Source organism: Rhinopithecus roxellana, chromosome 19 (assembly GCF_007565055.1).
Source record: "Rhinopithecus roxellana isolate Shanxi Qingling chromosome 19, ASM756505v1, whole genome shotgun sequence".
Taxonomy (NCBI): domain Eukaryota; kingdom Metazoa; phylum Chordata; class Mammalia; order Primates; family Cercopithecidae; genus Rhinopithecus; species Rhinopithecus roxellana.
Genome location: NC_044567.1, coordinates 19108986 through 19123373, shown reverse-complemented (window position 1 = coordinate 19123373; position 14388 = coordinate 19108986). Strand labels below are relative to the sequence as shown.

Here is a 14388-nt window from a genome sequence, read left to right as displayed (position 1 = left end):
AGCCAGCACGGAGGCCCTCTTGACTGCCTCTGGAACCAGGCCACCAGGTAGAACAGTTGCAACCTCTGCCTCCCCATGAGCGAGCCACCAACCCACCCTCCCTTTACTGCCAGACCCCAGCACAGCCTGTCCTGCAGGGGCAGAGGGTGAGACAGGTGCACCCTGATTGAGGCCCCCCAGGCAGTCTCCCCTCCCCAGGACCAGGCCCTCCAGCTCTGCCCGCTCAAGATGAGTTATTCCCCTGTTTAGCTGCATTTCCGATGGTGCCTGCCCCACTCTGGGGAGGGCAGAGATTTAAAGGCTGTGGTGCCTTGTTACTATGCCAGAGATTTTCTCATAAAACCCACCCAGGGAATGGTCTGGAGAGAAAGAGATTTGTAGTCTCAGGCAGAGGAGACAGTCACGAAGAAGGAAGGCCGGCAGTGTGGGGTGGCGCCAGGCCATGGAGAAGCTCCCAAGGCTGCCCTAGGCAGACCCTAGACCTGCCTGCTTTCTGCAGGCAGGTCTGGGGCCGCGCAGGGAGCCTGCTGCTTTGGGGCAGGGGAGAGGTGCCAGGGGCAGCCCAGATCAGGTTTTGAGGACAGTGCTATCACGCAACCCCCCCTACCTGGTCTCAGCCAGCCAGAGCTGGCTCTTGCTGAGGGAAGAGAGGTCCTCAGCTAAGGGGTCCACCTTGGGGTTGCCTATTGATTTCATCTGTTTCCTCTGGACCCCTTGCCCACCATCTTCCTTCCATTTCCAGTTTGCAGGACATGGTGACAAAGTATCAGAAAAGAAAGAATAAACTGTGAGGACTGGAGCGCATGTGCTCTCTGCCTGTCCTCGCGGGTGTCTAACCACCCCTAACACTGGCTCCCACCCCGGGGCCGCTGCACGCAGCATGTGGATACAGCCTCCCCACACTCCTGCCTCACTGTTCTCTAATGCTAACACACTGACTCTATCCTTGGGGGAGGCAGGGAGCGGGCAATGAGGTGTGCTCCCCAGAAGGCTGGGGCTGGCCCGTGCACCCTTGGTGGGCAGGATTGGGGGCTCCTGCAGAAAGGAAAGTGCAGCCTATTCGAGAAGTTTACCTTCCTGAGCTCCAGCACTTTCCTCCCTTAAAAACCAAGTGTGGCCACCTCCCTGGCCTATTTATCTGGGAGAAAAGTCTGTTTGGGCTGGATCTGTCCACATCCTTGGGCTCCTTGGGAGCCTGAGCTGCCTGAATGAAGCGGGCATGTTTCATCTTTAAAGTTCCACCACCTTCTCTTGGCAGACAAGGGTAGAAGGTGAGGGGCATCTCCCAGTTTCTTGTTTGGAGAAAGCATTCAGGCAGCTAATCATGGGCTGCTCGCCGTGGCGGGGGAAGGGAACACAGCCAGATGTGTTTACTTTACTCCCTGCGGCACCGTGGGCAGAGGGAGGCTCCGGCGGGCGGGCGCTTGTGCTGATGCTGTCTGTCAGGTGGCGGGAAGCCCAGGAAATCCAGCCCTCTCTTTTCCCACTATCTGGGTGGGAGCCGGACAGCAGATGCAGATGTGCAGGCCTTCAGGCAGAGCCGGGCTGATCCTCCGTCAAGTTCGACAGGGTTGTTTTTTGGAGGTTGTTTTTTTAGCATGGCATTGGATTTCTTCCCCCACTCTCTCTTGCCTGGTGGGCCCCCTCCCCTGGCCAGGATGGGCTGGTGGCAGCGCACAGGACTCCGTGAGAGCTAATGATAAATGTAATAGTGTGTAACAGTGATAGAGGGCCGCTGGAGCCTGGTTGTCACACACAATTAATATCCCCCACCATTCTGTCTCCGTTTGTTTGTTCCCCCGCGATTCGGCTCCCAGTTAACTAATAGCACATGAGCCCGGACATAAATTGTATTTGACGCAAAGTTTAATTCCGACCATTTAAAATTTCAACTGCCCCCTGAGCCTGCCTGCCCCTGGAGTTTGTTTACGGGCCTGATTATTTAAGGAAAAGACCATCTTCTAGATGCTTGCAACTAAAGGGAAGGCAAGGGCAGGCAGGCCAGCTTTGCAACCCATCCACTGCTCTGAATGTGAGGAGGAAAATTCGTATTCTGAGCCCACAACTGTCTGTCCCCTGTGTGTTTCAACCCTGCCATCCTTGGGTGGTAAGAGCTTCAAGGGCTGATAAAATGCGCATTTAAGATCATATTCTAAACCACTGCAAGGCACGCATACACACAGGTACACCGCACATGCACACACGCGCACACCGGTGTGCGCTCACGTAGACGCATGGGGACATGCGGCTCTAACCAGGTTCTGGCTGATGGCAGAGAGGTGGTGTGGCTCCTTCCTCAGCAGCTCTGGGCCCCAGCTCCAAGTTATTGAGCCCAGCGCACTAAGGCGGGCAGAAAAATAATGTTTCGATTTACTTAGAGATACAGTTGTTATTGCTATAACCTTAATGAAAGCAGTAAACAGCACAGTATTAAGGGAGATTTACACAGAAACGCTTTTAACGTGTAGACATAGATTTTGCAATGCATACAGCACCTCCTTTCTAAAGGCAATCAATATGGTTATGAACGGTGGTGATATATTATAGGCTCTGAAGCTAGAGAGGGAGGTTTTTTGCACGGGTGTATAAATCAGGTGGTATTGGCGTTCCATGGGGCCCATGCACCACAGTAAATCTGCCAGGCTCGGACAGGCACAGGGCTTGCATTAGCAGTTTCGAGGCTGTCTGCTAAACTCCTGTTTACCCGGGGCATCAGCCGGCCTCGTCTTTGTTATAATTCTGTATTTGATGGAAGCCCATAAAATAATGCCTCTTTATTCCCCTCTCCGTGAGTTGGACTCTCTCACGGTCCCCAGAACAGTCTGCTGGTTTCATATGTATGTACGTGTGTGCACATGTCTGTGTGGCTATTTATTTAAGAACATAATTCAGGAATGGAGCCATTCCTGTTGACAAAGAGGAAAGGAAATTTATATCAAGGAGAAAGCCTAGCCTATACATAGCAGGGCAACTTGGTGAGCAGACAGTCTGCAGAATTTTAGAGGCAATCTTAACTCAGAAGCTATCTCCAAGCCCAGCTGCTTCATGAAGGGAGGGCCATGACTCCAGCCTCAGAATTGGACTCCTCTGGGCTTTCTTGCAAGTGCTAAGGTCAGCTCTGCCAGGTGAAGCACTTGTGAGCAAGGGCTGGGGGCTACCTGAGGACGGAAGAGGAGACCTTGAGTGACAGGGCTCTGGTCTGGGACTTTCTGAGCCCAACTGGGTCTCCAGAGACAATTTAGATACTGAAACTGTTGCTAGTCCCTCTGGAAATGCCGATGCCCCCCACCCCTTTTCCTTTGTTTCTTAAAAGCCAGAGAAGCCACAGGATGGATCTGCGATATGGCCTGTGCCTCCTTAACCTAGAGCCCAGGTTGGTGCTGCCATCCGCTAAGGAGACCTCCAGGTTCAAGCTAACTCCAAATCCTACGAAGCCCTTCTCTTCTCCTGTTCTGTGGCTGGCAGCCCAGCTCTTGTAACAAAGGCATGGAAATTGACAGCAGCTATGGCCACAATCTGAAGAATGGCAGAAAAGACACAGCAGAGTAGGCCTCAAGGAGTCACTGAAGGACCCAGGGCTCCTCTTTTTAGCTCAGAGCCATTTAGTTGAAATTGACGAGTGGATGGTCTTTAAGTCATTCTCCTTGGATTGGTCAGCTGAACAGTGGCCTGTCACAGATAACTGGCTTGGGAGCTGCCTCCATGCTCCTCAGGGTCTTCTTGGTGGTTGTCACACAGTGTGGCTGCTGAGTGGGGACAGGCTCCTTGTGAATAGTGTGCTCTGTCTAACCTCTCTCGTTCTCCCCCTGACTCACCGACGCGCATGCTGCCCACATCCCCCCTGCCCAAGATACCCCCTGCACCCCCCTCTGCTCCCCTCGTGGGCAGCAGGTGCCCATCCCTTGCCTGGCCTTGCCTACCTTTCTGCTCCTCATCCCTACAGTGAGGGAGACTCGGATGTGGACTCGGAGCTGGAGGACCGGGTCGACGGGGTCAAGTCCTGGTTGTCGAAAAACAAGGGACCTTCCAAGGCAGCTTCTGATGATGGCAGCTTAAAGAGTTCCAGGTGAGCATATAGCCTTGAGCTGGGAGGAAAAGCCATCTCATGCCACAAGGAATGGACAAGTAGCGCCTGGATCTCATGAGGGCAGGCCTGCATCTCTTGCCTGGCATTTGTGACTGCAGCCCGGGCATGCTCCTGGCGTGTGCGTGGGCACAGGAAGAGGCTTAGTTTCTTCTTAGCCAGGGCTGTGTTGCCCTTATTTTTCCCAGGTAATGTTTTCCCATTAGGCTCCAGGCTTTGGTTTGGTGTAGGTTAAATGTCACCTTCGCTTATTCATTCAACAAATGTTGATCAAGCTTCCTGATAGTTCAGACCCTTGGAATCAAGACTGGGATGGGGCACAGGGGACTCTTGATCCCACAGCCCTGGCCAGCTCTGGATCTCTGACGTCTTACCATGAATAACAGCAGAAGAGGCACCACTTCCACTGATTCTTGACCCAGCTACAGGCACATTTCTGTCTTTTTCTGCCCATTCTCTCCTTCCTCTAATCTCTTCACTGCCCCCACTTCTTTCCTCCTGATACCCATCCACTGGGGGAATGTGCTCCCCTGTTTTCTAGCCAGTCGTAGTCCTCTGATCATACAGACAGCTACCCCTAGAATCCAGAGCTTCCCTTTCCCCATCTCTTTCCTACTGGCCAGTGTGGCAGCAGGGAGAAAGAACAGCCCTCACCCCCACCCCCAGCCACCCCCACAAAGCCATATCCCTGCTCCCCCCACAACATAGAATCCCGACCCCCAACTCAAGCCCATCCTGATCCTCCAGGACACACCCTTCCCCATCCTCTCCCAGAGACAGCAGGTAGACTGGGTTGAAAAAGTAACGTCTCTCCCTCCCTTCTCCAGCTCCCCCAAGGCCCCTTTCCCAAGCCTGGCCCCTCACCAGAAGCACCCAGCAGCCCCCCCAATTGGTTTAATTTATTCGGCCAAACAACGTTTTGTTATTGCGGATAATGCCGGCTTCCCCGCCCCACTGCCTTGGTTCACCACGGAGTGGCACGAGGCTCCAGGTAGTTGACAATGAAATAAATTGAACTAAACGTTTAGAGGGGGAAAAGTGATGAAATAGAACAATAGTCTAATTTACATGACATTCTCCATGAAGCTATTTTCACTGACGCAAATTATTTTGCTTCATTTCCTCCGACGCTCTCACCACCACTTTGCCAGGGCTGCTGCCGTTTTCTCCTCCTTTTGCCTCCCTCCCCCTGTGTCTTTATTCTCTGGGTTTAATGCTTGTTCCTCTCTCTCTCTCTCTCTCAACCTCCCTCTCTCCCTGCTGCCCTCATCCACGGCTGGTTCTCGCACCCTCCCTCGGAACGGCCCTCAACAGCCTCTCTAAGGAGGCCTCAGGGGTGGAGGAGAGGCCGTCCTCGGTGGTGAGCTCCCTGAGCTATCGGAAGCGGCTCACCCTGAAGGACTCCATTGGGGGCACCGGGGATGCGGATTCGCTCTTCACCTCCCTCAGCGAGCGGGCGGCCTCCCCAGAGAGGCCCCCTAGGAAGGCCCGTGGGGTCCCCAGGGAGGAGCCAGGCCCGGGCAGGAAGTCTGAGGAGCCGGAGGAGTGTGGCTCTGTCCTCTCGGGGACTGGGGGGCGCGCTGGCCGGGGGCTGGAGAAGCGGTGGGGCTCCGACTTCAGCCGGGCCTCCACCGTCTCTGCACCCGTCAGCCGGGCCTCCTCGGCCACGCGGCGGGGCTCTGGCGAGGACAGGGCTGGCTCTTCCCTGAGTTTCTCGCTGTCGGGCTCGCCCGGTTCCCGCCGCAGCACCTCCCGGCTCGACAGCCTGTCCAGGACGCTCAGCCCTTCCCTGAGCCGGGCCTCTGGCCTAGGCCGGCAGAGCCCTGATTCCCGCCTGTCCCTGGGCCGGAGCTGCCTAGAGGAATGGGACGACGGAGCCAGTGTGGCCCTGAGCGAGGCCTGCTCGCAGTACAGCCACCCGTCGCTGGCACGCAGTCTGTCGGTGCCACCCCGGCCACGCAGCTCTGCCTCGGCCATGGATGAGCCTCCCAGCTCCAGCGTCCGCTCCGTCAGCCGTCACTCGTACCTGGACCCAGACCTGGAGGCTGCCATCAACGAGGTCTTGAGCTACAAGCCTGTTCCGTTCCAGCGGAGCAGCCTGGAGCCCGACTCCGAGGAGGATGACAGGAAGAGCATCCAAAGTGCCCGGAGCGCCCAACTGGACCCCCCGGAGCGAGCTGCCAGCATCCGCCGCTCCGCCTCTGCTGCTGATGTGTCCCGGTCCCGCAGCGGCCGGAAGAGCCGGAGCCGGCGAAGGAGCAGAAGGAGCAGCTCCAGCTCCAGCTCCAGCTCCAGCTCCAGCTCCGAAGCTTCCTCGGAGCACAAGAGGCGGAAGAAGGGGCGCTCTCGGAAGAGCAAGAAGTCTAAGTCGAGAAGAAAGAGAACGGAGACGGAGTCTGAGTCCTCCTCGTCGTCATCCAGCGGCTCGACCGTCTCCAGCCACAGCCGCTCCAGTGTGAAGAAGGGCCCAGCTGCAGAAAGTGAAGAGACTGGGCAGACGCACCAGCTGTCGAGGAAGGAGGAAAAGAAGCGCAAGAAGGAGGTGGACAGCCTGATGATGCGGTACCTGTACCGGCCCGAGAGCGACTAGCGCAGTAGGTGGCACCTGGCCTGGGTTCAGCATGGCATGCCCCACCCGGTGTGAACTAACATGCTCCCCGTCCCACAGGCCGCCACCTTAGGGCCCACCCTCATTCCTCTCGGGTATGCCTGGCTTCGGAGAGCCTCCTGGCTGCCTTGATGCAGGGGCCAGCCAAGCTGGTCAGTCATCCTGAGCCCTGAGCCCCGTCAGCCGAACTCGCTGGTGATGTCATAGCTCTCACTTACAAGACCCTGAACCAGGGACTGTCCTTAATACCTTCCACACTTAAGTCACTTATCCCTCACAGTAACTCCATAACAAAGGTCTGAGTTTCATAGAAGATGAAGCTGAGGCTTGGAGAGGTTAAGTCACTTGCCATTTGGTCACGCACAGCTGGGAAGGGTTGTTGCCAGGGTCTGAATGGGGTCTGCCCAGCTCCAACACTCTTGTCCTTACCTACTCCTCCACGCAGCCAGTGCAGAGCACATGGGCAACAAGTTTACTGTGTGTGCCCAGCAGCACCCATTCAGGAGCTTTCGTTCATCGCCCCAACAGGCTGGGGGCCAGGAAAGGTCCCAAGCTGACACCGCAGCTGTGGTTGGTGCACATCAGTGGCCCTAAGCTATTATTGGGCCTTTTGCTTAGCTCTCCCTCCCCCACCCTGCCCCCTCAAAGCTACCTTCCTCTCTGGCATAGATCTCAAGCTGAGGAGTACAAGGCTCCCAGGGCTACAGCCCACACAGCGCCACACCCTACAGTAGACCCAGGAGATGCCTGGCTCTTTCCCCAGCCCTCCCACCAAAGGCCCACACATGGGCGTCACCTCAGTTCTACTCATCTTGTAAGGTTCTAATGAATAGAAATTAGCAGCTGCTGAGTGACAGCCCCCTCCTGGCTCTCCTGCCTCCCCCAGCTCTTCTCCCTGTGAGGAGGGAGATCTAGCAGTTAGGCCCTTTATGCCCACACCCCCACTGTGGAAGAAGGGCAGAGCCTGACTCACTGGAATCCCATTGTTGCCAGTTTCCCTGGTGGGTGGTGACATTTTAGATCACCCTGCTTATGTGAAGCTGTTTTCAGCATGGTGCCCTCCCAGGGCAAGCTTGCTGCTTCCCAGGAGGTATGACCCCCGAGTGCAGCCCCCTGGGGCACAGGCATTTGTCTCCCAGATGCATGAACTAACACACCTGTCGCATGCTTGTGCTGTGAGTAGCTGGACACCTAGGCTGACTTTGAATGGATTATACCAAAAGGGACTGATGTAAGACCTTTTAAGGAATGGAGCAAGTGGAATGGCTCAGCCCTGCTCTGTCACTTCCCCCATGCAGCAGATGGTTACTGGGTGCTCCGGGAGGAACAGGAAGCATCTCTGTTGTACTAGGGAACCAGTGTTGGCTCCATAGTAAGACAAGAGTTGGCCGAGTGCGGTTGTTCACACCTGTAATCCCAGCACTTTGGGAGGCCGAGGCAGATGGATCACTTGAGGTCAGGAGTTGAGACCAGCCCGGCCAAGATGGTGAAATCCTGTCTCTACTAAAAATACAAAAATTAGCCGGGCGTGGTGGCACACGTCTATAGTCCCAGCTACTTGGGAGGCGGAGGCAGAGGCAGGAGAATCGCTTGAACCCGGGAAGCTCGGAGGTTGCAATGAACCAAGATCGCACCACTGCACTCCAGCCTGGGCGACAGAGCGAGACTCCATCTCAAAACAAAAAAAAAGACGAGTCAAAATATTTGATCAGGCATCTCAGCCTTCCTCTTAGCAGCCCTGCTAAGTGCCCTACACCCCTAGGGCAGGAAGTCAGCTGATGGACCCAGGAGAGAGGTTTGGAAAGCAAAGAGGGCCAGGCCTTTTTGCACACTGCGTCTCTACCCCCAGATGGACATGGGCCTAAAGCCGGGCCATCCCACACTGACTGGCAGCTGGCAGATTTCAGACCCCAATGCCGTCAGCCCACCATCTCCCTTGACCCCACAACCAGCAAGAACAAAAAGACCAAAAGCCTGTTTCTTCCACCAGCCACGAGCATAGTTCCTCTTTTCCACCAGGAAAGCTGTAGTCGTCGTGACGCCCTGTATACCACCCCCTCCAAGGAGGATTGGATTCAGTGTTGGTAGAGTGGCACCAAGCCAGAACCTAGTCAACCAACACGGAGCCAGAGGGAGAAGGCCTGGGGAGGGAGAAACTCGGTGGCACTCAGCATCAACTGGCTTTGGGGTGGGGGCATGGGATGGAGCAGTCTCTTAGCTTCCCATCTGTTGATGAGGACCAGCAAGAATTTACAACAGAAACGCAGCTTCCATAGCACATTCAAGGGAGGGGAGCTGCCGCTCTGGGCTTGCCTGGCAGGAATTAGCTTATGTACCAAATTGTTTGTGACAGTGCTGAGCAGGAGGCACTGGCTTGTGGGGAGGAAGGCTTTTTTAAACAATTTGGTTAAAATGTTCAAATTGCCAACCCTGAATCTTGCCCTGGAGAGGGGGGCAGCTGCCTGCTGTTGACTCCCTGATGGCTGGAGCAGTGGAAGCCACTAAGAATGGCTAACGATCACCCAAGCTACAGGCAAGGGCAATCTCATGTGTCCGCAGCCCAAGGCAGAGAGAGACATGGAGTTTACCACCTCCCCAGCAGCCTCTGCCACTGCCCAGCGTCTTGATGAAACAGTATGGAAACTTGGCTGTCATTTATCCAGGTGTCTGCCTACCTGGCACAGGAATGTGGGCTTGGGGAGTGGAACCCCCACCTTAAAAAGAGGTGAGGCAATGGAAAGGACCAGAGGGCCCTGATTCAGCAATTTACAGCACCTCGGAGCTCGCCAGCAGCCTCTCATTTGCATCTGGATTCCAGCCCTGGCATCTGTCTCACCCTCCTCTGCTCACAAAGTAACCCCACTGTCTTTCCACAGAGCCAGGCACTCGTTAGCCTAACGGCAGACCATAGCCCTGAGTGCCCAGAAATTTTATGTAAAAAATGAGAACCAAACCAGGCTCCCACTAATTTAGAATTCAAACAACCCCAAAGCTAAAATAACCCCAATTTTTTTCTATGTTACACAGTCATCAGTGAGCTTTATAATTTTGTCCTGACTTTGATAGGCCTATACTTTGGCCTATCAAAGTAAGACTCATTTATGTTCAGTCTAGTTTGTATTAAATGTGTTTTGTGCTATCCTGATTCCTTTAAAAATGGTAATTCATTCATGAGAAATACGATAAGTATTAACCAGACTGCCCCATTCCTGAACCATTTTGCATAATTGAACATGTATTCTATCAGCCTCTTCCTTTCCCCCAGGGATAGAGACCGACATCTCTTCATACAACCCCTGGGCTCTTGCCCAAGCCAGCAGGAGAATTCAGGTTTGGTCTGGTGTGTGTTTTTTTTTCCCATCAGATCATCCAATCGAGTGGCTGGCAGGGTGAAGTCGTCCAAAGTCTTTGAGGTCTAAGAGTCCCAGATTCAAGTTTACATACTGGCTGTGTGGCCTTGAGGAAGATCCTTTCATCTTTTTTTACTGGCTTCCTCGTAATATTTCATAGGGTTATTGTGAACAATAAGATAGCCCATCTCACATGCCTAGGCTGTGTCTTACGCAGAGGAGTGCTCAGTGACCAAATCTTGCCCTCTGCATCTCTCACTGCCACCTTGGGAAAAGCTAAGAAGGAGGTTCTTTCTGCAGAACCTTGACTCCTCCTCTTTTGGTTTGGGGTTAGAACTTTAAAAGGGCTAGTAAACAAAGGGCCCTTTTCATTTTCTTAAGTCAGAATTATAGGCAGCAGGGAACATGGAACTCCTGCTTGCCCAAGTTGGAACCCTAGGATCTGGAGGCAGGGCTGCTGCTCCAGGGACCACACTCAGTGTGGGGCACCAGTAGGAGAGGAGCCACACTGGGCTGTGTTTTCTCCAGTGGTGTTGAAACGAGAGTGCACTTGAACTGACAGAGGCAGTGGAGGCAGGAGGAGTAGGGGAAGGTGGTCCCAAGGCTTTGGGAGAAAAGAGAAGGTGAATGGAGCTGTGAGATGAGGTCCCCCTCTTCCCTGTTCAGTGCCGTGATCCTGCTCCATCCGGGGGAAGAGGCCTCTTCACATCCGGGATAGCTGGAGGCCTCCAGAGCCAGTGGCCTGATGAAGACTCTGAGTTATGTTATTGTACCAAGAAAGGGGCTTTTCCCCTTGGGCCACCCTAAAACAGGTCTTCCCAGCCTCTCTTTCCTGAGCCTCCATTTCTTGTTAGTAGATGATGGCATGGTCAAAGGTAAAAGTTCTCACAGGCCTCAGGGGAAAGGGTTCAGATTCGGGAGTATTTGACGGGGAAAGGGCCTCCTTCTCAGAAGGAATCTTTTTAGGAATCACTCGCCTAAGAGAGTCCCTACCCTAGACAAGTTGTAATCACCAGACCTCCAGTCTCTAGGCCAATGTGGTTCATGGACTGCCTGCTTCAGAGCCTTCTGGGGAAGGACTGAAAATGCAGAATTCCTGGGTTGTACCCAGGAGCCAGCGATTCAAGGTTTCTAAGAGGAAAGGCCCAGGAGCCTGCATCAGATTCTTATGCACGCTTGAGTCCAAGACTCACTGCTCTCAGCATCCCTTTCCTCGGAGCTTTAAAAGCTTCCAGAGTCGCCTTCCTCTTACCGCTTTGAGTATCTTCCAAGTAAGCCAAGGAAGGTTTTTACTTCACAATGTTTGGCTTTTGGGGAGTGCTCTGACGCAGCTTTGTGGGCCTCCAGAACCAAAGGCGTGGGTGCTTAATGGAGGAGTGTCATTTGTCCCTAACCTTATCCCTCTTTCCCTGCAGCCCCACCAGCTACTGGAAGTCCCTTGCCCCTGACCGGTCAGATGATGAGCACGACCCTCTCGACAACACCTCCAGACCCCGATACTCCCACAGCTATCTGAGTGACAGCGACACAGAGGCCAAGCTGACGGAGACTAACGCATAGCCCAGGGGAGTAGTTCGCAGCCCTTTCACCCCACGGCCTGTGGCTGCCTGGGCACCACTCCCAGGAAGTGGTGGGGCACCGGTCTCCCCCACCCGACTGCTGATCTGCATGGGAAACACCCTGACCTCCTTCTGTCAGGGGGACTTTCCAGGCTATGGGTGTCTGGGTGTCTGATGTCTCCACGTGGAAGAGGTGGGGGAAAGAGGAGTTTCTGAAGAGAACTTTTTGCTCCTCTCTGCCTCAAAATGCCAGATTCTTGGCTTCTACCCTGGGCCACCGTGGACAATGGCAGGTGGCCTGGCATTGCATGGCGACAGCACATTGACCTCCCTCTCAGCTCCCTGCTCAGGGACGGTGGACAGGTTGCCTACTGGGACACTCTAGGTTGCTGGGTCCATGGGGAGGATTGGGGGAGGAGCAGCAATGCCTTCCCTCTCGTGTGGGGTGGGGGCTCTCTTCTTGGTGCCTGCTGTCTTTCTAGTTTTTAATTTAAATACCCAACCTCTCCATCACAGCTGCATCCCTGAGAGTGGGAGGGGACTGCAGTGGTAGCTGGGGCTCCCAAGAATGACTCGGGAATGTCATCTCCATCTTCACCCTTGAGAGAGCAGTCCTTTCTCTGTGCAGCTGGAGACACTGGTGAGCAGAGCCGGGTCCAGGTTCTTAAGAATGAGGTCAGGAGGGGCTCTCTGGTACTGCTGGGCTGGGTTGAGCAAGCCTGTACAAACAAGTGTGCGTGTGGACCATCCGCACCTCCAGCCCCCACCCTACCCTCTTTGTCTCAGCGTGTTATGTGCAATGACCTATTTAATTAAGATAAACTCATTCCAACCACAGCAGTTCAGGGCTGATCCAAGCACTGCCTCCCTCCTGCTCTGTCCAGGTAGCCTGGACCATAAACTCAACTTGAGAGGGAAGACTTGGGGTTGAGGGCTTGTCATCAGAAAAACTGAAGATGGAAGTTTTGGCCAGTGGTCATTAGACATGAGTCCTCACTCTGTGTCCTGAGCCCATGTCATTCTTCTTCTTCCAACCTCCCTGCCCCCACACACTTATCCCAGACACAACACCATGTGGTCTGGAGGTCCCATCCCCCACCCTAAAAAGGTTATCCCTAACAACTCCACCAGACTTGGGAGCCCAAGGGCAGTGCCTGGTGCTGCTCCCATCTGCCACCCCTCTTCTCTCCTGCAATTGGTTTGTACTCACTGGACTGTGCTCTCCCCTGTTTACCCGATGTATGGAAATAAAGGCCCTTTTCCTCCTGGCTTCGCCAGTTTTCCTGCCTGCTCCTTCAGGCTCAGGTAAAGTCCAGATTGGTCCTGGGGGCGGGTGGGCAGAGGTGGGATTCTGATGGGGACTGTGAGGGCATCACTCTGGTCTCTGGCCTCCTCCCCAAAGTGTCAGACCGGTGCCAATTAAAGAGCTTGGGCAGCTCATTTTGGGGCAGGCAGAGGTAGTAGGATGAGGGGACTGGCCAAGGAAGACAAAAGCTCCACCTTTTATGTGAAAAGCCTAGGGACTGTGATTCAGGTTAGCAAGGGTAACAGAGCCTCCAAGCCTCATCCTCCTTGGCCTCCACAAGGGAATGTTGAGGTCCCTCTGATTGTTAAATCTCACGAATTACAGAGATTCTATCTTCTCTTCCTCTCTCTCTCTCTCTCTTTCTTTTCTTTCTCTCTTTCATTCGTTCGTTCATTCTTTTTCTTTCTTTTTGGATTCAAGCCCTTCTCATTAGAACATTTTTTAAAAGCTTAATTTTAGCCATTTCAAAGGTGACCTTTTGATCAAAACTTGGCAGAACTAGCTCCGGCCCACAGGGCAATGTGAGTAGGTTGGGAGTGCTGTCTCTGCCCTGCTCAGTCCCTATCTTCATGCCCCCCTCCGTGCTTTGTTCCTTCATTGACAGCTAAGAGGCAGCTCATGCAGAAAGGCAAGAAACAAACGACACCCCTCCTCCTCTTCTACCTTCTACCTTCTACCTTCTCATTCTGTAATGTGGCCAGTTATAATCCCTGAATGAATAAAGTAGTTTGGACAGATCGGTGGGAAAAGATAGCAAACAGCCCAAGTGCCGAGGCTCTGGTAATGTCAGCCCTCCAGAAAGAGTCCAAAAGGGAAGAAGGGAGAAAAGTCTCCCCCAAAATGAATGGGACAGAGTGTGAAATGGATCCGTCTCGAACGAAGACTGCCCCCTCCACTGCCCCACGCACGATAGAGTAGAGGATAGAGACAATAGTAAAAGGGAAGTTACTTTTTTTCTTCTGGAGACAGAGTCTTGCTATGTCGCCCAAACTGGAGTATAGTGGTGCGATCTCAGCTCACTGCAACCTCCACCTCCCGAGGTTCAAGCGATTCTCCTGCCTCAGCCCCCCGAGTAACTGGGACTTAACAGACGTGTACCACCACGCCCGGCTAATTTTTGTATTTTTAATAGAGACGGGGTTTCACCATGTTGGGCAGACTGGTCTCGAACTCCTGACCTCAGGTGATCTGCCTGCCTCGCCTCCCAAAGTGCTAGGATTACAGGCGTGAGCCACCATGCCCGGCCTAAGTTACTTTTTTTTTACAAAAAAAAAAAATTTTTAAAGGCTGCTAGCGTATGTTCAGTTCTGTCACTCTCATCTTTTATTCCTGTTTTCACATAGCGTGGTACATTTTCTGTTTCTACTAGGAACTAGTGTGACAAACTCCCTGCCACCTTTAGATGAATGCCCAAATCTGTTTGCTCATACTGAGTCAAGCCTCTGGTTAACTGGAAACTCCAACATCAACCTCCAATAACC

General features: G+C 53.7%; 2 protein-coding genes across 11 annotated transcripts in view; both read left to right on the top strand.

Moving 5' to 3' along the window:
• The window catches only part of MYO18A (myosin XVIIIA), a 106239-nt gene extending 93370 nt beyond the window's left edge, over positions 1-12869 (top strand). For 5 of the 10 annotated variants that reach the window (XM_030924240.1, XM_030924238.1, XM_030924236.1 and 2 more), the window contains 4 exons: positions 743-787; positions 3944-4066; positions 5399-6678; positions 11458-11593. In XM_030924240.1, the coding sequence (XP_030780100.1) occupies positions 743-787; positions 3944-4066; positions 5399-6674 (1444 nt within the window). In that variant the 3' untranslated portion in view covers positions 6675-6678; positions 11458-11593. Of the gene's footprint in view, positions 1-742; positions 788-3943; positions 4067-5398; positions 6679-11457 lie in introns of all 10 variants that reach the window. The other 5 variants (XM_030924243.1, XM_030924245.1, XM_030924239.1 and 2 more) reach the window with 5 other exon arrangements.
• Positions 12143-12869, top strand: TIAF1 (TGFB1-induced anti-apoptotic factor 1). Its single transcript, XM_010378341.2, is given in 2 exon segments — positions 12143-12414; positions 12416-12869. Coding segments are annotated over 2 exon segments (351 nt in total). The 5' UTR covers positions 12143-12180; the 3' UTR covers positions 12533-12869.
• Positions 12870-14388: the final 1519 nt, after the last annotated feature.